This window comes from Notechis scutatus, chromosome 3 (genome assembly GCF_049901735.1).
Source record: "Notechis scutatus isolate UNSWTSFEM ecotype Mainland chromosome 3, rNotScu1.2, whole genome shotgun sequence".
Classification (NCBI taxonomy): Eukaryota; Metazoa; Chordata; class Lepidosauria; order Squamata; family Elapidae; genus Notechis; species Notechis scutatus.
Genome location: NC_142011.1, coordinates 5,232,012 through 5,259,057, shown reverse-complemented (window position 1 = coordinate 5,259,057; position 27,046 = coordinate 5,232,012). Strand labels below are relative to the sequence as shown.

The window sequence follows — 27,046 nt, the reverse complement described above, 5'->3', positions numbered from 1 at the left end:
TTTGGTGGGCCGCAGAGAAATCTCACCCCCAGAGCACCCCCACAAAGCAATTAATCCAGGCTGCGCAGAAACACAAGGCTGCACCGCCCGCATGGCCCGCGGGGACCCTCCCCGCCCACTCACTCCTTACCCGGCAAACCTGCCTGCTAAATTGCTATTTTTCCTTTTTCTGACCATCAGCTGTTCTGCTGTGCCGGGAGATTTGGATTAGCTAGGAAGCAGGAAATGGTTGGATTTCTTGCTTTCTAGATCTTCTTTCGATCTTCGGCTCTGCTTTTAAGCACAGCCGAACCTCCCTTAGGACTGAAGGTTCTATTATTCAGTGCAGACTCACGGCAAGCAAATTTGAGAGACCGAGCTAGTCGATGGCAGATAGATAGATCACTGAATGATTCCGTGAGCAACTCAATCTGCCTGCCTTTGCCTGCTTTTGGGTAAAAGTTGCTCTGTTTTTAATAAAAAATTCAATATTTACCTACATGGTGTGTTGTGAGTTAATTTTATGAGTTTTCTTGCAAGCAAATTTTATGTGACAGACTGAGCTAACCAATGGCAGACAGATTTCTGAATGAATCTGTGATTCTGTGAGCAACTCAATCTGCCTGCTTTGCCTGATTTTGGGTAGAAGTTGCTCTTTTTATAAAAAATTCAATATTTATATTAATATTTATAATATTTACATACAAGCCATGCCCAGCCAGTCACATGACCACCAAGCCACACCCACAAATTAGGCCACACCCACAGAACCGGTTAGTGGTCCCTAGGATTTAAAATTATGAGTTTGATGGTCCCTGAGGTCCAAAAGGTTGGCGACCCCTGCCCTAGGGGTTTGGGCCATCTAGATCTGGGTTTCGCCTCTTTCAGGAAATTTAAATCTTACTCCAATGTTTCTAGCGTTGATGTTAGGAATGTAAGTCACCTAACAGCTATTTGGGTTGGAAATATATAAACCAGAATAGACATTTTAATACTGTATCTTTAAGAAAATGCAAAACTGTAATTAGGTGTGGTTTCTCAAACGGCCATAAGATGGCGCCAGAAACCTGGATTGTTTAGTCTTAGTCCCAGTGAAATCTCAGTGGGTCTCTGTTTCCTTCTGTTGGAGAGTATTGCCGTTCCTCCATTTTTCCTTCTAATTGACTGATATTCTTGGATTTGATGTAAGTCTGTTACTGAACTGTTTTTGACACTGGATTTTGTTATTGGATTATCCTTGGACTAAAAACTGACTGATTTAACCTGTGAATGACTTTGGACTTATTTTGAACTTTGCTTAAACCTTTATTGAAAGTAAAAAAACTACAGTTACTGCACAGTGTATCTGTGTGCTGTGTGTGTATTATTCAAACACTACTCTTAAATACGTCTCCCTGTATGCGCTCATTCTCCTAACGGGGAATTACCTCAACAGTTGATACCCTAACATTTGCTAAGTAAAAACATGGCCCCAAATTTAACTTCACATCAGAAATAATGTCAGGCATTGTTGCTCAATCTTGGCATCTTTAAGATGGGTAGACTTCAACTCCCAGAATTCCCCAGACAACATGCTTTAAGATGGATGGACTCAGGGGTGGGATTCAAAAATCCCAGTAAATGGTTCGCTGCCCAGTTGCTGGGTGGGCGTGGCCTACTGGTACTTCCGGGAGGAGCATTTTTTGCCTTCCCAAGGGTCCAGAGGCTTCCCTGGGCCTCTGGGAGGGTGAAAATGGCCTCCCCTGGGCTCTGGAGGTCCTCTGGAAGCAGGCCCATTTCCGGACTTCCTGAAGGCCCGTTTTCCCTCTTGCCAGAGCCTCTGCGCACACCCTGCACTTACCTGCATCCAAAACAGGCTGCATGGAGACTCCTGGGAGGAAAGGGGAGGGGTGGGCGGGTCCAGCCGGTTGGTTCAAATACTGGTTCAGTGAACCAGATGCAAATTTAACATCTGGTTCACCTGAACCGGTAGAATTCCACCTCTCGGTGGGCTTCAACTCCCAAATTTCCCCAGACAGCATGCTTTAAGATGGCTGGACTTCAACTCCCAGAGTTCCCTAGCCAGCAAGTTTTAATATAGGTGGACTTCAACTCCTAGAATTCACCAGACAACATGCTTTAAGATGGGTGGACTTCAACTCCCAGAGTTCCCTAGCCAGCAAGTTTTAATATAGGTGGACTTCAACTCCTAGAATTCACCAGACAACATGCTTTAAGATGGCTGGACTTCAACTCCCAGAGTTCCCTAGCCAGCAAGTTTTAATATAGGTGGACTTCAACTCCTAGAATTCACCAGACAACATGCTTTAAGATGGGTGGACTTCAACTCCCAGAGTTCCCTAGCCAGCAAGTTTTAATATAGGTGGACTTCAACTCCTAGAATTCACCAGACAACATGCTTTAAGATGGGTGGACTTCAACTCCCAGAGTTCCCTAGCTAGCAAGCTTAAGATATAAAGCATGCCAGATAGGGAATTCTGGGACTTGAAAGTCCACCTATCTGGCATGCTTTAAAATGAGTCGACTTCAACTCCCAGAATTCCCCAGCTGGCATGTTTTAAGATAGTTGGCCTTCAACTCCCGGAGTTCCCTAGCCGGCAAGCTTTAAGATGGGTGGACCAACTCCCAGAATTCCCCCAGCTGTAAAAAGGTCATTAAATCAGGTTGGTCACACAGGTAATCTGCTTTACGACCGTCATGACTTACGACCTTAATGGGCCGGCTCCACTACGGTTGTAATTGGAGGAGTGCCTATCTTTCCCAGTCAGACAAATCTGCCTATCGAAGGCTCAGTAAATGAAAGAGGAAAAAAAGAGACTTCACACTTTTTATCTTGTTCCAAATACATGGCGAATTTACCCAATTACCTCCCCCCCAAAACCCCCGAAGTGCATTAAATGAATTAATTCCTCAAGTGCCAAAATGATAGATAGTGGAGAAATTCCTTTGTCTTCTTTCCGAAGAGGGCTGATCAGATAGTGGAATAATTAATCTAATGTTTTGTCTGGGTGCTTAAATGGAATTTCCTATCGTCCGGCGCGTTTCGTGATTATCAGCTAAATCCAGAAGACATCAAGAGATGCGTTCATTATTTTCTTTTCTTTTTTTCTTACATCAAGGAAAATTAAAGCAACACTTGGGTGGCTTCGCTCTCTACGATCAGGAAGAGAGACTCTTCAATGTAATTCCTGTGATTTTATTTTATTTTATTTTTTTAGACTCTTTGCTCAAATTCTTTGGGACTTTTTTAAAAAAAATCTCAGACGGTTGAAACACTCTAGTTAGTTAGTAAGCTGTGAGATGGTTTCTGATCTCGTCCTCTTGAAGGCTGAAGTCGGGAATCTGTTTTTTGGTAATAATCCTCTTTCCTATCGCAGGTTTTTCATCTCTCTCTAATCGTTTTTACATTCACACTCTACAATTGATAAGTCTCTGCTTAGTCTGGGGTTTGTTCTTTATCGTAGGATGATGTCTGACCCAGGTTATTATGCTAATCCACAATACGCTTCTCCTTCTCTTTGTCCTTCTCTTTGTCCTTCTCCTTTCCCTCTTTTCTTTCTTTTTCTTCTCCTCTGCCTCCTCTTTGTCTCTTTTTGTTTTTTCCTTGTCCTTTCTTTCTTTTTCTTCTCCTCTTTCCCCTCTTTCTCCTCCTCCTCCTCAACTCACTTCTCTTCTCTTCCTCCTCCTCTTTTTCTCCTTCTCATTCTTCCTTCTTCTTTCTCTTTTCTCCTTCTTCACTTTTTTCCACTTCCTTCCTTCTCCTTCCTTCTCTTTCTTCCTCTTCTCCCTCCCTCCTTCTCTCTTCCTCTTCCTTCTCTCCTTCACCTTTCTCCCTCCTTCTCGTCTTTCTCCTCCTTCCTCTCTCCTCTTTTCTTCCTCTTTCTCCTTCTTCCTCCTTCTTCCTCTTCCTTTCTCTTCTCCTCTAGTTTGTCATGTCCTTCCACTTCCTTTCTTCTCCTTCCTCCTCTCCTCTTTCTCCCTCCCTCCTTCTCTCTTCCTCTTTCTCCTCCTTCTCTCCTTCACCTTTCTCCCTCCTTCTCATCTTTCCCCTCTCCTCTTCCTCTTTCTCCTTCTTCCTCCTTCTTCCTCTTCCTTCCTCTTTTCTAGTTTGCCACATCCTTCCACTTCCTTTCTTCTCCTTCCTCCTCTCTCTCCCTCCCTCCTTCTCTCTTCCTCTTTCTCCTTCTTTTTCTCCTCCTTCTCTCCTTCACCTTTCTCCCTCCTTCTCGTCTTTCTCCTCTTTCCTCTTCTCTTCCTCCCTTCCTCCTTCTTTCTCTTCTTTCCTCTCTCCTCTCCTTTGCCATGTCCTTCCACTTCCTTTCTTCTCCTTCCTCCTCTCCTCTTTCTCCCTCTCCTCCCTCTCTCCTTTTCCTCTCCTCCTTCTCTTTTCTTCTCCTCTTTCCTTCTTCCTTCTCCTTCCTTCTTTCCCCTTTCTTCTCCTCCCCACCTCTTCTCCTTCTTCTCCACCACGTCTTTCTACTTCCTTTCTTCTTCCTCTTGCACCATGTGGTGTGAATGCCCCCCCCGCCCGGAATGGCTTGCTAACCTGACTTTGAGTTAGCATGTTGTGTGAAAGCTACTGATGTTTGGCTGCCTCCTCTCTGCTCCACCTCGCTTTCAATAAATCCAGAGCGATGTCCAGATTGCAAAACGGAAACAGATTCGTGTTTTTCATCGAACAAAATTAGCCACTGTTAAACAAACCAGTTTTAAACCCCAAATATTAGCCTAACATTAGCCCAATTTGGTACCATCCAGGGAACTAGTTGTAGATCCTGGGGGCTAAGACAGATGGAAACTATATTTCCACGCACCTGAACTACAAACCAGGTTGCAATGGCCTCTATTTTATTTTATTTCCCCCCGAATATTTTGATTAAAACAGAAAAAGAGATTTACCTTACAGACGTGGAGTCTTTACCTAGAAGAAAGCAGGAGAAAAAAACACATTAGAAGGAAGATCAATTTTGAAGGTTTCCAAAAAATATCCTGCAAAACTTAAGATTCTCACAATAACAGAACAGCAGGAGAGCAAAGCAATTTTTTTTCTGAATTTTCTGACACTAGAGGTAGTCCTCAACTTACGACCACATGGGAGCCCAAAATTCCTATTGCTAAGTGAGATCACCAGGACTCCCAACAAATCTACCCCCATTCAAATTATAAGTCTCTAGCCGCATCTCAGAGAAAAGAAAATTGATTTATTAGAAGTGGCCATGTTGGTGCTAGTTGGATGCAGCCGACACTAAAATACATCATTCATTTCCCCCTTGACCCTGGCCTTCCCCTAACCCCCTGGATGTATATTCTCCAATGGGACACATCCATAGCCAAGAGTCATCAATCATGCTCTCCAGTAATAATCTTGCCTTCCGACAACTTTGGGCTGCCAGGGTGATTATCTAGGCATTTAAGGAATGCCTTGCTTTCCCCTACTCCCTTTTTCTGGCATCTAAAAAGACCAAAGGAGTCTCTTTGTGGTTGACAGAGACATTTGTTAACTGAGCTTTGCCCTGTTTTACGACCATCCTTGCCACGGTTGTTAGGTGAAACTGCTGCAGTTGTTCAGTTGGTCACGTGGCTGTTAACTGAATCTGGCTTCCTCCTGGACTTGGCTTGTCGAGATGGTCGCAAAAGGGGATCGCATGACACTGCGACCATCATAAATGCGAGCCAGTTGCCAAACGGCCAAATTTTAATCACGTGACCACGGGGGGAGGGCGGGGGGGATACTGCAACAGTGTGAAAAACGGCCCTGAGCAAAATGTTCAGTGTCGTTGTAACTTCGAGCAGACACTAAAACAAACTGTTGTAAGGCAGGAACTATTTGGATCAAAGAATCAGAATTTGAGCTGGAAGGGACCTTGGAGGTCTTCTAGTCCAGCCCCTGTTATTTGTAACAGATTTTCCAGAAGTTCCTGCGGAACAAATTTGGGTGCCAGCCAAAACAGGCTAAACTCTGAGGCTAAATAAATTACAGCGAAGGCTGCCAGGCAGCTGAATCCTGAATAGCTTGGCGCCGTGCGATGCCAGTCAGGTTGGGAAAATGATCCGCCTTAGCCCATCCATCAGCTTCCGGCTCAAGGTGCTACAGATTTATCACCACAATGGGGTTTGTCACGGAGAGTGTGCTCCTTAACAGCCGTAACTGGGAGAGGGATCTTGGAGTCTTAGTGGACAACCAGTTAAATAGGAGACAGCAGTGTGCGGTGGCAGCCAAAAAAGCCAATGCAATCCTCAGCCGCATCACATCAGGAAAATTAACCATAGAAATTATGACAATTAGAGACACCACAGATAACAGATTATCAGAATTGGAAGGGACCTTGTAGGTCATCTAGTCCAACCCCCTGCCCAAGCAGGAGATCCTATACCAGGGGTGGGATTCAAAAATTTTAACAACCGGTTCTATGGGCGTGGCTTAGGTGGTGGGCGTGGCTTGGTAGTCATGTGACTGGGTGGACGTGGCTTGGTGGTTAGATTATTGGCTGGACGTGGCCAGCTCAATATCACTCACATCGAGGCAGGCATCTCCTCGCCTGGCCTCTCATGACTGTGGGGATGCTACAACAGTCGTAAGTGTGAAAAATGGTCATAAGTTACTTTTTTCAGTGCCATTGTAACTTTGAATGGTCACTCCACACAAGCAAAGTACCAGCAAAGGAGGAGAAATAAAACTCCAGAGATGTTCCTGAGACAGGAAGTCTAGTCCTGCCAAGAATGTAATAAGGGTTAACGGAGAGGCAGTTTCTGTAAGCAACACCAGAATGTTTCCTTCCTGCCTTCCTTACAGGATTAGCCCAGTAATTTCTTCTAACAATCGGTTCTCCGAACTGCTTAGAAGGTTAACAACCGGTTCTAGCGAATAGGTGCGAACTGGTAGAATCCCACCCCTGCCCTACACCATTTCTGACAGATGGCAGTCCAATCTCTTTTTGAAGGTCTCAAGTGATGAAGCTCCCGCAACTTCCGAGGGCAACTTCTGTTCCCTCAGTTGATTGTTCTCACTGTCAGAAAGTTTCTCCTTATTTCCAGGTTAAATCTCTCCTTGTTCAGTTTCCATCTATTATTCCTTGTCTGGCCTATAGGCGCTTTAGAAAATAGCTTGACCCCTTCCTCTCTGGAAGACCGCTATCATGTCTCCCCTGGTCCTTCCCTTCACTAGACTAGCCAGGTCCAGTTCCTGCAACCGTTCATTGTATGTTTTAGCCCCCAGTCCCCTAATCATCCTGGTTGCTCTTCTCTGTAATTTTTTCTAGAGTCTCAACATCTTTTTTTATAATGTGGTGAACAAAACTGGACGCAGTACTCTAGGTGTGGCCTTACTAAGACCCTGTCCCACACAAAGACCCCGTCCTCACAATGGATGTAGATACCTTCAAAACCTCATCAATCCAGGGGTGGGCTGCTACCGGTTCGCACTGATTTGGGTGAACTGGATGTTAATTTTACATCTGGTTTGACAAACCGGTAGTTGCAATGACTGGCTGGCCCTGCCCACCCCTCCCCTCCCCTCCCAGGAGTCACCACATGGACCCTTTTGGATCCCAGGTAAGTGTAGGGTCCATGCGGAGGCTTGGGGAGGGCGAAAAACGGGCCCCTCAGAGGCTTCGGAAGGCCGGAAACGGGCCTCTTTCTGGCCTCCAGAAAGCCTCTGGAGCCCCTGGAAGGAGGAAATGGGCCTCCTGGAGGTTCTGGAAGGCTGTAAACGGGCCTGTTTCTGGCCTCCGGAGAGCCTCTGGAGCCCCTGGAAGGAGGAAATGGGCCTCCTGGAGGTTCTGGAAGGCTGTAAACGGGCCTGTTTCTGGCCTCCGGGGAGCCTCTGGAGCCCCTGGAAGGAGGAAATGGGCCTCCTGGAGGTTCTGGAAGGCTGTAAACGGGCCTGTTTCTGGCCTCTGGAGAGCCTCTGGAGCCCATGGAAGGAGGAAATGGGCCTCCTGGAGGTTCTGGAAGGCCGTAAACGGGCCTCTTTCTAACCTCCGGAGAGCCTCTGGAGCCCATGGAAGGAGGAAATGGGCCTCCTGGAGGTTCTGGAAGGCCGTAAACGGGCCTGTTTCTGGCCTCCGGGGAGCCTCCGGAGCCAGCGGGGGGCATTTTTGCCTTCCTGGAGGCTCAAGGAAAGCCTCTGGAGCCTTGGGAGGCCGAAAAATGGGCTTCTTGGAAGTTCCCGAAGGCCAGAAACGGGGCCATTTCCAGTCTCCAGAGCCCGGGGAGGCCATTTTCGCCTGCCTGGAGGCTCGAAGAAATCCTCTGGAGCCCGGGGAGGGTGAAAACGGCTCCCCCCAGCCGTGGTGCAGGAGGCCGACTAGGCCACACCCACCCAGCAACCGCACAGAGAAGCGGTTGCTAAATTTTTTGAAGCCCACCCCTGCATCAGTCTCAGAGGTGATGACCACAGGATGGCCAACTTTCTGAACAGGCCCTCAAGCCACAAAGGGAACTGAACACGGATGTTTACCTTTGCTGTGTCTTGCTTGGATGAGGTAGATAACTGCAATCACCAACACAACCAGGAGTGCACACACCACCACCACAATGATTACTATGGTTTTGCCATCTGCAGAAAGATTGCATGGGTTAGGGCGGCTTCCTTGAATGATCCTTTAACCATTGATTTGCTAAATGTGTTTGTTGAAATATATACAGTATATGGATCTTTGGTTATTCGGGTTTTCTCCCGCGTAAGATTGGAAGTATCTAGGCAACGTTTCGATGAAGTCTCATTCATCATCTTCAGGCTTGTGTCTTCTGCTCTGTGCTTCTCAGAGTAATGTGAGCTTGCAGCTGCTTCTTCCTTTTAACTGCTAGTGGGGGTGTGACTTGATTGGGTGGGGGCTTGGCTGTGTTCTGATTGGTTGGGAGGTTGGCCGTGTTCTGATTGGCTGGAGGTCCACCAAAGATCCACATACAAATATCCGCGAGAACCTCAGAAAACATATACAGTATATATATCGATTGTCCCAGTCCATCACGGTTCTGGGCACCTCACAAAATAAAAACCAAGAGAAAGTATCAGCGACCTTCAGTGGAATAAAAACCTTCTCTAACGTGGTGGAATGTAGTCTGGATTCCGAAGAGGGAGGGGCTGCTTTCCAGAGGGCAAGGAGGCAGCAGAGCTTGCAATGTTGGCTGGCTGCAGATGTCAACTTGTAAAGCATTCCTGGCCTGCTCTCGAGTTGCCATAGGCAGAAGGGGGAAAAAACTGATGGAGCAGCACGGCAGCCACAACCAGAAGCACATTCCACACATACCTTCTTCAAGGCTGTATCCCAGGCTACCTGGACCAACCGGGGAGCCGTGATCTCTATAGCCCATGAAAGTGCTGCTCCGTTGGAGAATGTGATTTACGATACACCCTGGGGGGGAGGGTGGAAACAGGGTCATAAGTGGCCCATAAATTACATGAGGCAGAGCTGACTTCATTTGGGTACGTGCTGACATGTTGCTCCTAATAAATAACTGGATTTCTTTTGAAACTTGGCTGGGGCTCATGGTTTCATTAGGGTATCCGTCAGAACCCTGACAGTGGAATTCTGGGAGTTGAAGTCCACAAGCCTTAAAGTTCCCAAGGTTGAAGAAGACCCTGATCTGTAGCATCTCCAACCATGATGAGATTTATGGGTTAAAATGAGCTCTCTCAACAAAGCCCAGTTCTAGATTACTCGTAGTGTCTACTCCTTGAGCTGGTGGACCATCAAGGCTACCATCAGAGAACGTTTCTGCTCCCTCCCTGTTATTTTCCGGAGAGTATAAGGAGAAACCCCTCTAACTACTGCTTTTTTTCTGTTTTGCTAAGAGTTGTCACATCGTTTCTTCAAGGTCATCTCTGAAGTTCTCTACACTCAGCTTATTCTGACCTAGGCTTCCCCCAAAAAGCTCTAAGCAGACTCTCTGTCCCAGCAAAACCCTTTATTAAATGAAGGTGAATTTCACACATTCACATTCAGCCAAAGGCCTGGCAAACAGTCTTTCAAAGGGTGTAATTAGGAGCACAGATCTTATCTAGCCTGGAGAGCTGCCAAGTAAATATTTCCAAACGCAGTGCTGACAAGGAAGGACTCGGCGCAGAGTCTTTGAGATGCACAGACAGATCTTCACACTGCTGCAACGCATGAATTGTTTCCTGAAAAAGCCCCCTCCCCTTCTGCTCCTCTTTTAATCCCTATGGGAGGGGCCATTCACCGTCCACCTGTGGCTTTACTCCTGAGTCGGCCCTTGTTCCTTAGCTGTTCCCTTATCCTGGCAGCTCTGCACATGCGCAGACTGGGAACCGACTCCAGATGCTCCCCTGCCTCACTGCTGTCCGACTCCAAAGGCAGCTGATAACTGCCAGACTGCCCTGACCTCATTTCTGCCTCTGAAGCAGAGCCCTCGTCCAAGCTTTCCTCAGCCTCCAGGAATGGCCCGGGTTCCTCCCCAACCTCCTCACTGTCCGACTCTTACTGCCAAGCTCCACTAGCCGCCAGCGGGCCACAACACAGCTGGGCCAATCTGCTCTAGTTTTAGAACTTCTCCACCTGGTCCCTGGGCTGAATCTTGGAACAACAGGCCCTTCACTCAAACATTTGGGAAGAATCTGGAGGGCCATGTTGTCCTCAAATGAAGAACGACCAAAGGATCCATGACAGAATGAAACAAGGAAACAAGGCAGATGTGTAACAAAACCTCTGAAGAAGCAACCTCAAAGCCCACACTTACTTCCTGGACCACTGCCCAGATGTCTGTTGTCTTCAGATTGCTTGATCAAGAGCGTGGTGGTTTCGTTGACTGGAGACTGGGAATCGTGCTGGACCTGGCAAAGGAACATGGAGAAATTCCTGTCTTCGGTGGCCAACATCTCAAGGTTGCTCTTGAGGGAAAAGGTCCCGTCGGGATTCGTGGTCTTCATGCCAACCTTTCCTTTTCTGGCTTGGGCATCCTTGGCAAACAACTCCACTTTTGCATCTTTTGGATAAAAACTTTCTGCGTTGCAACTGACCATCACTGAGGCATTCAGCTGGACGGGAGAAGGTGGGTTGATCTCAAGACGCACCTTGGGAGGAACTGAGCAAAGAAGGCCAAAGAGGTCAGTCAAAAGAGCGTTGGACTCCTGGTTCCTAGACTGGCAAAGATTTAAACATCTTTTAAACTTTTAAACATGTCTGCTAAATGTTGGAAATGTAATCAGACCCCTGGGTTTGTATTATCATATGTCCAAAGGCAAAAAAAATATGGGGACAAAAATACACACATGGTTAGAAAAAAACGGTAAAGCAACATAAAACCAGAAATATTTCCTACCAGAAAAAAAAAATACAATAAAGGGAACACAGATCTAGTTTTACATGTGTTAACTGCAGCTAGAATTACATTTGCACAACAGTGGGAAAAAATGAAAAGATCCCTACAGATGAAAATGTTATTAAAAAAATCAGAATGTGCAGAAAGGGATAGACTAGCATTCAAAATTAAGGAGAAGGAAGAAACTGAAAACTTTTTAAGATGCGATTTGTTTTGTCAATGGCTAACTAATAGAAACAGAGGTTCGAAACTTAAAAGCAAAAAAGAATGATTAACTATATAAGGAAGGTTCATTAAAACGAATAAGTACCGTTTCTCCCAAAATAAAACCCTGTCTTATATTATTTTTTTTTGCCACAAAAAAGGCACCAGGTCTTATTTTCAGGGGATATCATCCACTGACCAACCTGACTTGCGTGCATCGCCCCCTGGCCTCCTTTTCTCCATGAGAGTCCTTCAGGAATGTCTTCTCCTGTGGCCGGCAAGGCTTTCCTGAAGGCCTCTGCAGCCGATAACAGCTCTGGATCGATCCAGAGCTTTGTTATCTGCTCCAGAGGCCTTCAGGAAAGCCTTGCCAGAAGAAATGGGCCGGCAAGGCAGGTGTCAGGGTGTCATATCTCTCTGCAACCTACGGTTCACCTACCTCTTAAGATATCCCCAAGTGTGAGGGTCTGTTGGAGTGGACCATCCAATGATCTGTGTTGGATCTGGCAGGTCAGCTGAGACTTCACGTCGCCTTCCTCCAGCAGGATTTCCACCATGCTCTCTGCTCGGTACGAGATGCTCTGCTTTTCATCAGAATTCAGGATGTTGGTCAGGGCAGCCGGTATTTTTTTCCCATCCTTTAACCAGCTGACTGTGATCTCTGGGGGGGAGAATTCCCCTGTGGAGCAATTGAAGGAGGCCCGAGATCCCGCCGTGATTCTTTGTGTGGGGCCAAGAACCACAGGGTGGGATGGCTTGGCTGAAGGAGAAAGTAGAGAGAGAGAGACATCAGTTGATGTTCCTCACAGACAGTACAAGAGGCCACGAGATGGTTTTTGGCTGGAGAGACTCAACTTTGAACATGGGAATTACTCCCATGTGTCTCATGGTTGACTGGGAACACCTCCCTCCATCCTGTTGTGGCCCGTCAGTGGTCAGTGGAGCTGGCGGCAGACTCGGACAGTGAGGAGGTTGGGGAGAAGCATGGGCCAGTCCTAGAGTCTGGAGAAGGCTCTGACGAAGGCTCTGCATCGGAGGCAGAGATGGGGCCAGGGCTGTCCAACAGTTATCAGCTGCCTTCGGAGTCAGAGATCAGTGGGGCAGAAGAACAGCTGGAGCCTGTCCCCAGTGTGCGCATGCACAGAGCTGCCAGAAGAAGGGAACAGCTAAGGAACAAGGGTTGACTTGGGAGTAAAGCCACAGGTGGACTGTGAATGGCTCCTCCCAGAGGGAACAAAGAGGAGCAAAAGGGGAGTGGGGCTTTGCAGGAGACAATTAGTTCAATTCATTAAGGTGAAGATCTGTGTCTGACTACTTGCCAAGTACTGTCTGCTACAGTTTGGCATTTGGAAGTTATTGGCCTGGCAACTCTCCAGGCCTGATAAAGGTCTGTAGTTGTGAACTCTCTTGGATGACGGTTTGCCGGGACTTTGCTGGAGAGGAATTCACTGCAAACGAAATAAAAGGGGTTTTATTGGAATGAGGAGTCGGCTTCGTGCTTTTGGGAAGCCTAGGTCAGAACACCTGAAATGAAACGCAAAGGGCCACTTACCAATTACAGAGACCATAGTCCCTTTCCCCGACGCCAGCTCTCTCTCCTGGACCCCTGCCCTGAACTTCACACAATAGTAGGTCCCGGCATCTTCAGGCTGGACATTTTGGATGTTGATACTAAAGTCTGTGTTGGATCCTGCGATGACCCTGATCCCCCTGTTGGAAGCTCCTTCTTTATCGCTGTAAATGGGGGGCTGGCTTCTGTCCAGCCCTTTGTACCACCGCACGCCTCCAGGTAAATTTCCTCCAGTCAGTGTACACCTTAGAGTAAGGTTCTCTCCAGCTTTCACCGATATGGTTTCCGGAAGTTGGGTTACCTCTATATTCTGCCCTGCAACAACTGAAACAAAAAAGAGACACTTTTGTAACCGGGTTTCCTCTAGAAAATGGTGACCTCTCTTCTGGAGACAGAGAACCACTCATGGTGCCCCTTTGGAGAAGAGAATCATTTGCATTTTGTGAATACAAATCACTTTATATACAGTTAAGGTCTTGGGATTTAAGAGCCAACCAGCAATGAAGCTGATGCAGTATAGGCTGATACAATAAGAATGAATCCGCATAGCATGGTTATTTCCCTTTAAGACTAGGGATGGGTTCTATCCCTTTAAGAGGTGTTTATATAAAGGCAGCCATTAGAGGGCATGTTCTCTCTCCTTGTATCCTGTCTTCATTGCAGAGTTCTCCATGTAGAGAAGATTGATTGCTTGTAAGGTATTTGCCTACCACGTATATTTCTGGATATAACTATTGTAACCATTGTTAAATGTCTAAATGTTTCTGTGTGCTCTGTTTTGCTCCTGGATTGTCCCATAATAGCAGTCAAGCTGCAAACACTCTGACATATACCACTTTATAATGCCTTGGTAAGGCCACCCTTAGAATACGGTATCCAGTTTTGGTCGCCAAGATGTAAAAAAGACGTTGAGACTCTGGAAAGAGTGCAGAGAAGAGCAACAAAGAACGGTTGCAGAATTTGGTATGTGTGTCTAGTCTAATGAAGAGAAGGACTAGGGTGACATGATAGCAGTATTCCAGTGTTTGAGGGGCTACCACAAATAAGAAGTGGTCAACCGTTTGAGCTGTGGTGGCACAATGGTCAGAGTGAAGTACTGCAGGCTACTTCTGCTGCCTGCTAGCAATTTGGTAGTTCAAATTTCACCAGCTCAAGGTTGACTCAGCCTTCCAACCTTCCGAGGTGGGTAAAATGAGGAGCCAGATTGTTGGGGGCAATATGCTGACTCTGTAAACCACTTAGAGAGGGCTGTAAAAGCACTGTGAAGTGGCATATAAGTCTAAGTGCTGTTGCTATTCCCCAAAGCCCCAGAAGGCAGGACAAGAATCAACGGATGGAAACTAATCAAGGAGAGAAGCAACCTAGAATTAAGGAGAAACTTCCTTGACAGTGAGAAAAATTAACCAATTGATTCATGACCAGTTGCTTAATGATTGTTCAAAATTAAGACAGGCATCTCCAGAGCTACTTACAACCCATTTCTGGAATTGTCTAGCCTGTATAGACACACACACACAGGCACATGGTTGCATTTTGGGCACTTGGCAATGAGTTCAGCTCTGCAGTTGGGTCTGTGACAAATTGCCATGGGACAACTCATCACAGCCAACTCACCCGACCAACTCGCCAAGTCACCATGGCCAAGTCACCATGCCAACTAGCCATGATCAACTTGCCATGGTCAACTAGTCATGGGCAACTCACCATGACCAACTTGCCATGGTCAACTAGCTATGACCAACTCACCATGGTCAACTTGCCATGGGACAACTCATCATAGCCAACTCACTACAATCAACTCACCAAGTCACCATGGCCAACATGCCACAGCCAACTGATGATGACCAACTTGTCATGGTCAACTAGCCATGACCAACTTGCCATGGGACAACTCACCATGACCAACTTGCCATGGTCAACTAGCCATGGCCAACTTGCCATGGGACAACTCACCACAGACAAGTGACCATGGCCAACTGGTCATGGTCAAGTAGCCATGGTCAACTCACCACAGCCAACTCACCATGTTCAACTTGCCACAGTCAACTAGTCATGGCCAACTCACCATGACCAACTCACCAAGTCACCATGGCCAACTTGCCATAGTCAACTAGCTATGACCAACTCACCATGGTCAACTCACAATGGGACAAATCACTACAGCCAACTCACCACAATTAACTCACCAAGTCACCATGGCCAACATGCCACAGCCAACTGATCACGACCAAATAGCCATGGGAAAACTCACCACGGACAAGTCCCCATGGCCAACTGGTCATGGTCAAGTAGCCATGGTCAACTCACCACAGCCAACTCACCATGTTCAACTAGCAACAGCCAATTCAGCACGACTAACTCACCACAGCAGCTCAACATGGCCAACTCGCTGCGAGACCAGAGTTACACTCAAATAAATGGTGGAATAGAATCATTAAAGAATGGGTGCAAATGGAGGGAAAGAATGCAATGAGAATGACAAACATTAAAATATTTTTATTATTTATTTTAAATAATTAAAATCGAATGGTCTAATTGTCCTGCAGCGAGTTGTCCCATTCCATTTGCAGTTCACATGGTCGTGATTTGCAATGTTTCCCCCCGTTTCCCAGTGCTTAAGTCTGGTTTTCAGTAACAAAACACCAGTTGGGAGAATCGGATTCACTTAATGGCCGTCGCATTTGCTTAATGACTGCGGAGCTTAAACAACCGCTGTCAAAAAAAAATAGTTTTAACTTTGAATCTGGTCACAAGGATGCCTTGATTTCCAACTGCAACAATGTACAACTCTTCATTCCAAGCTCAATTACCGTCATAAAGACGAGGACTACCTCTAACGACAAGGGAAGAATTGGTTTAAATCTGCCCCCCAGTTCCTGTTATGGTAACTGTAAAACCACTTCTAGACTTTTGTTCTTTGTTGATAGGAATAGTGAAGGAGTGCCATCAAACTGTCTGCCTCGAGCACCTTGCCAAGGTAGAAAAACTGGATCATAAAATTGATTTTATGGCACTTTAAAGAAAAACGAAAAGACTGTATTTTTTTTTTTTACAGATGACTGTAATTGCATCAGACCAGAGGAGACGCCAGCTGCTCAATTCAAAGAAAAAATTCTTCCTTCCTTGAAATAATATAATACAATTTAAGGATGTTTCATTGCAACATTAATTTCTTGTTAAGAGCCTAAATCTCTTGCAAAGTGCTAGTTCTTAAAAACTGTCCCTGATGTTTCTGAATGTTTGCTCCCTTTTGCACTTTGGGAATAGAATTTTTTTCAAAAAAATGCAGCATAAATGCAACACACGCCACCGTTCCTTGCAATTAAACAATTTCCAAGGCAAAAAGCGTTGTGGATTTTATGTTACATTTGATACATGCATTCCGTCTTACAGTTATTGGCTTAGTGCCAGTAACTGTGAGAAGGATCTTGGAGCCCTAGTGAACAACCACTTAAATAGGAGACAGCAGTGTGCGGCGGCAGCCAAAAAAGCCAATGCAATCCTAGGTTACATCAATAGAAGGATAGAATCATTGCCCGTGAAGTGTTAGTACTGCTTAGAATGTCTTATTAAGAGCACACTTGCAATGCTGCATTCAATTCTGGTCACCACAATATAAAAAGAATAGAAATAGACCTAGAATAGTAAAATAGAATAGAATAGAACAGAACAGAAACAGAACAGAATTGAAGAATAGAATAAGAATTACAATAGAATAAGAATGCAATAGAATAAGAAATAGAATAGAATGGTAAAATAGAATAGAATTTACAATAGAATAGAATAGAATAAGAACTAGAATAGAATAGAATAGAATAGTAAAATAGAAAAGAATAAGAGTAGAATAGAACAGAACAGAAACAGAACAGAATCGAAGAATAGAATAAGAATTAGAACAGAACAAGAATTAGAATAGAATAGTAAAATAGAATAGAATTAGAATAGAATAAGAAATAGAATAGAATAGTAAAATAGAATAAGAATAGAATAGAACAGAAACAGAACAGAAGAATAGAATAGAATAGAAAATATGGAATGGAATGGAACGGAACAGAATAGAACAACGAAGTTGGAAGGGACCTTGGAGGTCTTCTAGTCCAACCCCCTGCTCAGGCAGGACACCCTATACTATTTCAGACAAATGGTTGTTCTATCTCTTCTTAAAAACCTCCAGTGTTGGAGCCTCCACAACTTCTGGAGGCAAGTTGTTCCACTGATTAATTGTTCTAATCTTTAAAAAAGATGTTGAGACTCTGGAAAGAGTGCAGAGAAGAGCAACAAAGATGATTAGGGGGCTGGAGGCTAAAACATACAATTGCAGGAATTGGATATGTCTACTCTAATGAAAAGAAGGACTAGGGAGACATGGTAGCAGTTTTCCGATATTTGAAGGGCTCCTACGAAGACAAGGGGAAGAGGGGATCGAACTCTTTTCCAAAGCCCCAAAAGGCGAGACGAGAAACAATGGATGGAAACTAACCAAGAGACAAACAACCTAGAACTAAGGAGAAGTTTTCTAACAGTGAGAGCAATCCACCACTTGACTTCACAGGTTGTGGGTGCTCCAAACCTTGGTAATACCCAAGGAACTTCTACAAAGAAGAGACGGTCAAAGCACCTGAAGACAGAATAAGAAGCAACAGGGGGAAGATGATCCAAGAAAGATCCAACCGAGAGAGAGAGAGAGAGAGAGAGAGAGAGAGAGAGAGAGAGAGAGAGAGAGAGATTTGATCTAACCTCTCTCTCTCCCTCCCTCTCTGTCATAAACACACACACACACAAACACACAGACGCAGGGGTGGGATTCAAAATTCTTAACAACTGGTTCTGTGGGTGTGGCCTAATTAGTGGGTGTGGCTTGGTGGATATGTGACTGGCTGGGCATGGCTTGTATGTAAATATTATAAATATTTATGTAAATATGGATTTTTTTTATAAAAAAAGAGCAACTTTTACCCCAAATCAGGCAAAGCAGGCAGGCAGATTGAGTTGCTCACGGAATCACAGATTCATTCAGAGATCTATCTTTCTGCCATCGGCTACCTGAGTCTGTTGCATAAAATTTGCTTGCAAGCAAACTCAAAAAATTTGCTAGCAAGCAAATTCACAAAATTAACTCACAACACACCATGCATGTAAATATCGAATTTTTTATTAAAAAAAAAAGAAAGCAATTTTTACCCCAAAGCAGGCAGGCAGACTGAGTTGCTCACAGAATCACAGATTCACCCAGAGGTCTGTGTTTCTGCCATCGGCTAGCTCAGTCTGCAACTGAATAACAGAACCTTCAGTCCTAAGGGAGGTTCGGCTCTGCTTTTAAGCAGAGCCGAAGATCTAAAGATTAGCTAGAAAGCAAGTAATTGAACGATTCTGTTCCATGCATTGATTATTCTCACTGTCAGGAAATTTCTCCTTATTTCTAAGTTGAATCTCTCCTAGATCAGTTTCCATCCATTATTCCCTGCCTGGCCTTCAGGTGCTTTGGAAAATAGCTTGACCCCTTCCTCCTCTCTGGGGCAGCCCCTCAAATATTGGAAGACTTCTATCCTGTCTGCCCTGGTCTTTCTCTTCCCTAGACTAGCCAGGCCTAGTGTCTGCAACCGTTCATCGTATCTTTTAGCCTCCAGTCCCCTAAATCATCTTTGTTGCTCTTCTCTGCACTCTTTCTAGAGTCTCAACCTCTTTTTTATAGTGTGGTGACCAAAACTGCATGCAGTACTCTAGGTGTGGTCTTACTAAGGCTTTATAGAGTGGTATTAGTACCTCCCTTGCTCTTGATTGTATCCCTCTGTGAAGCTTCTTGGATGAGAAGTGAAACGTCTTCAAAGAAAAACCATAAAGCCCTTTTTCCTCTTGAAAAAGCACCTTTGGGTCTATTATCTTATATTCCATGTTCCCTTATCTCCCAGGTTTTTTCAACACACTATCACACAAATGGAAAAGACGCTGTGGCTACCAGATAACAAAATTGTTCTGGGCATCTTTATTGCATACAAAGAACAAACTCAACCTTCCAATTCTCTTAACGCTGAACTGCAGGTAAGCGTACAATTTTGCTGTCTAATGCTTCGAGACTTCTGTTTTCACACTGTGTAATAGACATTCATATTCCACAATTAGGCTTTTAAACAAATGCATTTTTAGGTAACCCCAAAAAATCAGCCACGTGCTTTTGGGATAATGTACCCTGTGTCGCTGAATTCCACAGCTGGGAGTAGAGTTGGGAAAAATAAAATCACAAAGAAACGCAGAAATTTCCCTGACTCTTCTAGGACCAAGGTGGACATCGAAGAGAGCTGAAGATGCAACTTCCGTAATTCAAGAAACGGTAAATGAAGGTTTTCTTTAAAAGGACAGATCCAGAAGCTGAAGCTCAAATATTTTGGCCACCAAACAAGAAGAAAAGACTCCTTGGAAAAGACCCCGATGTTGGGAAATTTGGAAGGCAAAAGGAGAGAAAGGGACAGTAGAGGATGAGATGGTAAAATTGGGTCATCGACACAATGAACGCGAATTTGGGGAAACTCCAGGAAATGGTGGAGGACCAGGGGTGGGATTCTACCAGTTTGCACCTATTCGCTAGAACCGTTTGTTAACATTCTAAGCAGTTCGGAGAACCGGTTGTTAGAAGAAATTACAGGGCTAATCCTGTAAGGAAGGCAGGAAGGAAACATTCTGGTGTTGCTTACAGAAACTGCCTCTCCGTGAATCCTTATTACATTCTTGGCAGGACTAGACTTCCTGTCTCAGGAACTTCTCTGGAGTTTTTTTCCCCTCCTTTGCTGGTACTTTGCTTGTGTGGAGGGACCATTCAAAGTTACAATGGCACTGAAAAAAGTGACTTATGACCATTTTTCACACTTACGACTGTTGCAGCATCCCCACAGTCATGAGAGGCCAGGCGAGGAGATGCGTGCCTCGATGTGAGTGATATTGAGTTGGCCACGTCCAGCCAATAACATGACCACCAAGCCACGTCCACCACCTAAGCCACGCCCACAGAACCGGTTGATAAAAATTTGAATCCCACCCCTGCGGAGGACAATGAAGGGTGGTGGTTTGCTATGGTCCATGAGATCGCAAAGCTGAACATGGCTTAGCAACTGAACGATGGCACATTTTAAGAAGAGATCGGACAACCGTTTGTCTAAAACGGTATAGGACTTCCTGCTTAAGCAGTGAGTTGGACTATACCATTCCAGACAAGTGGCTATCCAATCTCTTCTTAAAACCTCCAGTGATGGAGCACCCACAACTCCTGCAGGCAAGCCATTCAGAATAAGAGAATAACAGAGTTGGAAGGGACCTTGGAGGTCTTCTAGTCCAGCCCCCTGCTCAGGCAGTAAGCCCTATATCCATGATGGCAAACCTATGACACTCGTGCCACAGGTGGCACGCAGAGCCATTTGTGCAGGCACACAAGCCCCAGGCAAACTTACCTCACTGCGCATGCGTCTGCCTCACAGCTGATTTTCGGGTCTTTTTTGGCCTGCCAGAGGCTTGAGGGAAGCCTCTGCAGGCTTTGCAGGCCGAAAAATAGACCCGTTTCATTACTTCCTGTATTTCCAGAAATACCGGAAGTGATGAAACGGGCCCATTTTTCGGCCTGAAAAACCTGCAGAGGCTTCCCTCAAGCCTCTGGCAGGCCAAAAAAGGCCTCAAACAGGCCAAAAAATCAGCTAGGAGGCGCAGTGCATGTAAGGAGGCATGCCCCCCCCGCATGCATTGCCTTCTGGATGCTGGCATGCGAGCGTGAGTGTGTGTGCAAGTTTTGGCACAGGAGCCCCAAAAAGGTTAGCCACCACTGCCCTATATCGTTTCAGACAAATGGTTATCCAACATCATCTTAAAAACTTCCAGTGTTGGAGCATTCACAACCTCGAGGCAAGTTGTTCCACTGATTAATTGTTCTCACTGTGAGGAAATTTCTCTTTTATTTCTAGGTGGCTTCTCTCCTTGGTTAGTTTCCATTTGTTGCTTCTTATTCTGTCTTCAGGTGCTTTGAAAAACAATTTAATCCCCTCTTCTTTGCGACAGCCCCTTAGATATTACCAAGGTTTATTCATGGACTAAACATGCTCCCTTGGACCTGTGTGTCTTTCTTACAACCACCCGCAACATGCAACTGGATGCAAACTCCCAGCCTGGTGGATTCAGCTGAGCCTATGGTATATAGATAGTCCTCAACATACGACCATAATAGAACTGCCCCGCTAGAGTTATCAAATGTCAGTCATGAGTGAGTCGCCACATAAGTCAACCTGATTTTGTAACCTTTTCTTGCACTGGTCATTAAGCGAATGTGGCTATTGCAAAGTGAATGCTACAGTCATTAAGTGAACCCATTCTTCAACACAGGGCACTTTATCTATCTATATATATAAAAGCGAAATGTCACTCATGCATCATCACAAAATCTCCAGAATCGTAAAGCCTACAAACTTGAAATTTGGCACCTTTCCTCCTCTTGGCTTCTCGGTGCTCACAAAGAAAGGATTTTTCAAAATGACCATCAGAGCATTAGTACGAGGGCTATCCACAAAATAGATTACGTTTTGCGATAGAAAAATAAAATAAAGTGTAGGAATTTTTTTTTTATTATATACACTTGAAAGTGACACTTAAATACTACTTTTCAACATATTCGCCGAACAAATTGAGGCACTTATCATAGCGGTGAACAAGCTTTGTAATTCCATTGTCATAAAATTCAGCCGCCTGAGATTTGAGCCAGTCAGTCACGCCCGCCCGCAGTTCCGCCTCGTCATTGTCAAAGCGCTGTGTTCCAAGCCAGGTCTTCATCCTCGGAAACAAGTGGTAGTCGCTTGGTGCAAGATCGCGGCTGTAGGCCGGATGAGGAAAAATCTCCCACTTGAAAGCATTCAGGACTTCTTGAGTGCCATAGTTCGGCCATTTTTACAATTAATGCACCATTGGCGCACTCCACCTTCAGTGATGATGTTGTCCCCGTACACTTCACACAGTTGCCGAAAAATTTCAATCAGGTTTATGGTTTTTTGCCAACAGAAACCTTATCACTGATCGCACCTCACAACTCACGGGATTTTCAATTGCAGCTCACATTTCAAATGTTTGCTGTGAAATAACGAGCAACGATACGATCCTCCCACTAGCATGACTAGATGCAGACTAAGCGGCGGACGCACAGACCAAAGATGGCCGCGCTAGCTCCGCCCCTTCTTGCTACAGACGAAAACGTAATCTATTTTGTGGATAGCCCTCGTATTTTGTATATTATTATTATTAACACACTCTGAGGCTAAGGAGTTCGACTCTCCCTCCCCACCTCAATGCAGTTGACCTAAGCCATGCCCACACTCCTTGTTGTCTCCTTGCTCACACAGCAAATACTGCTTCAGTTTCCAAACAGCCCTCCACTCTCTCACACACTGACAGGATGCTAGACAGATGAACAACGATGGATGCTGGTAGGCAGAGGCAGAATTTCCCCCCCTTATTTTCCTCCCCAAATGTAAGCCCGACCACATAGCTTCGTAGCGAAGCATAAGTATCGAGCTAGTTTATTATAAATGTGAATATACCAAACGTTTCTTCCTCTTCCTCCTCCTATTTTTCCCACAATGACAACCTTGTGAGGTGGGTTGGGCTGAGAGAGTGAGTGAAAAACTAGATACAAATTCCAGATTTTGGCAAAAACACTGTATGTTGGGAGTGACGTGACTGCAGGACGCTGCAAACGGATGTAAATACATTGTAATACATTCAATGCCATTGAAAATTGATCCTAAGTACCTTTTTGGGTATTCAATTTCCACCGATCACTAAATGACCAGTCGTAAGCCAAACACTATTGATTCTGCCATGGTACCACAGAGGTCTTCCTAGACTGGGTTTCTGTAGAAGCCACTCTAGCTGGCTGTCTCAGATAACAGATAATCAGAGTTGGAAGGGACCTTGTAGGTCATCTAGTCCAACCCCCCGCCCAAGCAGGAGACCCTACACCATTTCTGACAAATGGCAGTCCAATCTCTTCTTGAAAGTTTCAAGTGATGGTGCTCCCACCACTATCGAGGGCAACTTATGTTCCATTGGTTGATGGTTCTCACTCTCAGAAAGTTTCTCCTTATTTCCAGGTTGAATCTCTCCTTGTTCAGTTTCCATCCATTATTCCTTGTTTGGCCTTCGGGTGCTTTGGAAAATAGCTTGACCCCTTCCTCCTCTCTGGGGCAGCCCCTCAAATATTGGAAGACTTCTATCCTGTCTGCCTTGGTCCTTCTCTTCCCTAGACTAGCCAGGCCCAGTTCCTGCAACCGTTCATCGTATGTTTTAGTCTCCAGTCCCCTCATCATCCTGGTTGCTCTTCTCTGCACTCTTTCTAGAGCCTCAACCTCTTTTCTATAGTGTGGTGACCAAAACTGCATGCAGTACTCTAGGTGTGGTCTTACTAAGGCTTTATAGAGTGGTATTAGTACCTCCCTTAATCTTGATTGTATCCCTCTGTTAATGCATCTTAGAATTGCATTGGCTTTTTTGGCTGCTGCTGCACACTGCTTGCTCATATTTAGCTGGTTGTCCACTAAGACTCCAAGATCCCTCTCCAGGTTCCAGTATTGAGCCTGGTTTCACCCAGTCTATATGTGTACTTTTGGTTTTTCTTGCCTAAGTGTAAGACTTCACTTTTCTCTACATTGAATTTCACTCTCTATACTCTGGGAGATTTTTCTAAGCCAGGTGAGCAAACCACAAACCCACAACTCTTTCCCCCATTGTTTTGTGGTTAGCCGGCAACAGGTGCAGATGGCTGAGGAGAGTGAGGACTCAGATGAGGGGCCAGGACCGTCAGAGAGTGGACTGCTGCCTTCAGAGATTGTGGGGGCTGGAAGCAGTGATGAGGAGTTTCCCGAGGAGCCTGTGCCAAGTGCACATGCACGAAGGATTACTTGGAGGAAAGAACAATTTCAGCAGTAAAGGCGACTCGGGAGTAAGGCTGCAAGGTAATGGCCCCTCCCTCAAGAGGATACAAGCCAGGTTTGGAAAACCGTTCTTTGCAGAAAGCAAAGAAGCTCTTAAACTCAACTGGTGGACATTTTAATTCGTGTTTGGAGAATTTTGTAAATTAGTTCTTATCTCTGGGTTTTTGGCAGCCTTGACAAACAACTTGGCAAGGCTCTTTCTTGTCGGAGCTCATTAGTGGAAAGCAGCCTTCAGAACAGAATTCGTTATTAAACCTTGAAAGGTGGGGGGCTGCTGCCTTTGTCTGTGTTTGCTCTTTGGGAACCCGGTTGGGTCAGAACACGTTGTGGGCAAATTCTCTTTTTTCACCCATCACAAAAGCACATCCATCCTTCCTGTGGTTGGAAAAAAAAACCCCCAATGCTTGACTCTGCCAAACGGATCCATTCCCACAGCGCTCTGGACCTTTGCTAAACAACCACGTTACTGTTTATTGTGTCGTGCCAACATCCCTACTGTTTTGGGTCACACTTGACGAGCAAAAATGCAAATGGAGAATCTTAGGCACATTAAAAACCTAATGGGTTTAACAGTCCTTCAGCAATGAGCTGGTACGCACAAGTGGAAAAAAAACAACCCCTTCACAAAAATAGTTTCACAGCTGTCTCTCTAATATTATCGCAGCTGTCAGAAAGGGCCAAATCCACAGAGAAGATTCATCGGGCCTGAAAGAAGCTGTTTTTTTTTTTTTTTTTCATTTTTCTCCAGCAACTTTCTGCCAAGAAAATGGGAAATTAAGACTCTTGGGCAGACAGCCCCAGCTTAAAATGAAATAGAAATATCTAGAGCTACTACTACATTTTCACACGCAAGCGTTCCTAAATCTGCTCTATGTGGATCAATTATTGTGAGAGCGTCTTATGGGAGTGCTCACAAAATGGCTGCCGACAGGGGGATGGCCAGGTGTGACATGCCCTGTTTAGTGGGTGGACGTGAGTGGTGGGATTCGAATTTTTTTTCTACTACCAGTTCTGTGGGCGTAGCTTGGTGGGCATGGCAGGGGAAGGATATACTGCAAAATCCCCCTTTCCCTTCCCTCCCCACCCCACTAACCTGCTTTCCAGCTCCATTCTCTTGTGCAGGACAACCAAAGAAGACCCAGCCAATCAGCTGGGACTCGGAAGGCAGAGAATAAAGGGGGGGGCAGTCAGATGTGGGATTTGCCAGTTCTCCGAACTACTCAAAATATCCGCTACTGGTTCTCCAGAACTGGTCAGAACCGGATGAATTCACCACCTCTGGTGGCCGCCCTTCCAAACAAAGCCTCTGTCAGGATTCCGGCAGTCACCCCCAATTAAATCACGAGTCTCGAGCCAAACTTCCAAAACTAAACAGGATTTATTGGGAGTTAACATGTCCGGCACTGCCTGGGTGTAGCCGACTCTGAGACACATCCTTCATTGTCACCCTTGACCCTGGTTTTCCCCCACCCCTTGGGTGTATTATAATTCATATTCTCCAATGGGACACATCCATAGCTAAGAGTCATCAATCATGCTCTCCAGTTAGAATTTTGCTCAGCAGAAACTTCAGTCACCTAGTTATTATGTTTGAAAACATTTATGGAATGCACTTTCGGTTTTGCAAGCTGCTGCACTGCTCCCCCCTCCCTTTCTGTTGGCAACTCTAAAAAGACCATAGAAACATTTTATGAGTTGACAACTAGATTATTTTTATTTTCTCAAAAAGGCTGCAAAATTTATTCAGGGCTCAGAAACGGCCTTTGATGACCCGAGGCGTGACACAAAAATAACAAAGTCACAAAAGTAGAATAAACTTGGGCCCCACTGTCCAATTATTCTCGGCTGGATATCAAACTCTTTCAAAAACAGTCTACGAAGGGAGTAAATGCAGTCCGAACCTAAAGTAAACATAATTAGAAATTTAAAAAAAAACATCACAAACCACAATGAACATAACAGGCCAGGATAATAAATTGCAGACTTCCAAAAGATAAGAAGCACACAAAGTTGGGAGGATGCCAAAACCCAGATGAGCCTCGACAAAGATAATGCACGCCTTGCTTCCAGCAAGGTGCTGTGTGCAAACCGCCCTTCTTATATCCTGTTCTCCCAGCTGCAACTAATGCAAGGGATCAGGGCCTTTTTCACAAGGGACTTGTGACCCTTTTTCACAGTTATAGCATTTTCAGCACCCATGTCAAAGCCATTATTTTTAGCGCAAGAGTTGGCATCCATTTTCCCCTGGCTCTCAGGAACTGACTATGTGGAAATGGCCATTAATTAAGATGTCGGTCGCTTCGGGCTTGCCAAGGGCCATAAATGGCCTTGGAGAGAGTTCTCACACGCGGCTCCGTCATAGTTGCGAGGACAGCGGGAGCTTGCAGCGGATCTGACCCGCTGCCTTCGCCAACTAGGGATCGTCCTCCTTACGACCATTCTGACGTTACCATGCTGCTGAAAAAAGCGACTTACAGAAGAGGTGAAGAGAATAAGAGCAAGAGTCGGAAGGGACCTTGTGGGGTCATTTAGTCCAGCGGTGGATAACTTTTTTCGGCTCTCGTACCGATAATTGTGTGCGCACGCGCTCGCGTGCACTCGCATGCCAACACCCAGAAGGCAATGCATGCCCCACCCACGCCCCCTATGCATGTGCGCGCAATCCCCACCCACCCATCCCACTGCCCCCTTACCTGCACTGTGCCTCACAGTTGATTTTTGGCCAGTTTGAGGCCTTTTTCGGTCTCCCAAAGGCTTGAGGAAGGCTTCTGCAGGCTTCTGGAGACTTTGCAGGCCGAAAACTAGCCCCGTTTCGTCACTTCCGGTATTTTCACAAAAAACAGGAAGTGACAAAACGGGGCTAGTTTTCAGCCTGCAAAGCTCCAGAAGCCTGCAGAAGCCTTCCTCAAGCCTTTGGGAGGCCGGAAAAGGCCTCAAACCCACAGAAAATCAGCTGTGAGGAGTGCACATGCACAGTGAGGTAAATTTGCCTGCAGCTTGCATTCTGGCACAAAAAGCTCTGCGTGCCATAGGTTCGCCATCACGGCCCTGTACCATT

General features: G+C 45.6%; 2 protein-coding genes across 2 annotated transcripts in view; both read right to left on the bottom strand.

The window, feature by feature from the left end:
* The window catches only part of LOC113427340 (tyrosine-protein phosphatase non-receptor type substrate 1), a 178,891-nt gene that overhangs the window by 23,748 nt on the left and 128,097 nt on the right, over positions 1-27,046 (bottom strand). Inside the window, exons 3-7 of the mRNA XM_087962356.1 lie at positions 13,016-13,357; positions 11,903-12,223; positions 10,678-11,022; positions 8,438-8,536; positions 4,879-4,900 (exon numbers count right to left, since the gene is read on the bottom strand). Of these exons, the coding sequence (XP_087818482.1) occupies positions 4,879-4,900; positions 8,438-8,536; positions 10,678-11,022; positions 11,903-12,223; positions 13,016-13,357 (1,129 nt within the window). The remainder of the gene's footprint in view (positions 1-4,878; positions 4,901-8,437; positions 8,537-10,677; positions 11,023-11,902; positions 12,224-13,015; positions 13,358-27,046) is intronic.
* FNDC11 (fibronectin type III domain containing 11) overlaps positions 1-27,046 on the bottom strand; it is a 248,220-nt gene that overhangs the window by 188,455 nt on the left and 32,719 nt on the right. The gene's annotated exons all lie outside the window — the stretch shown is intronic.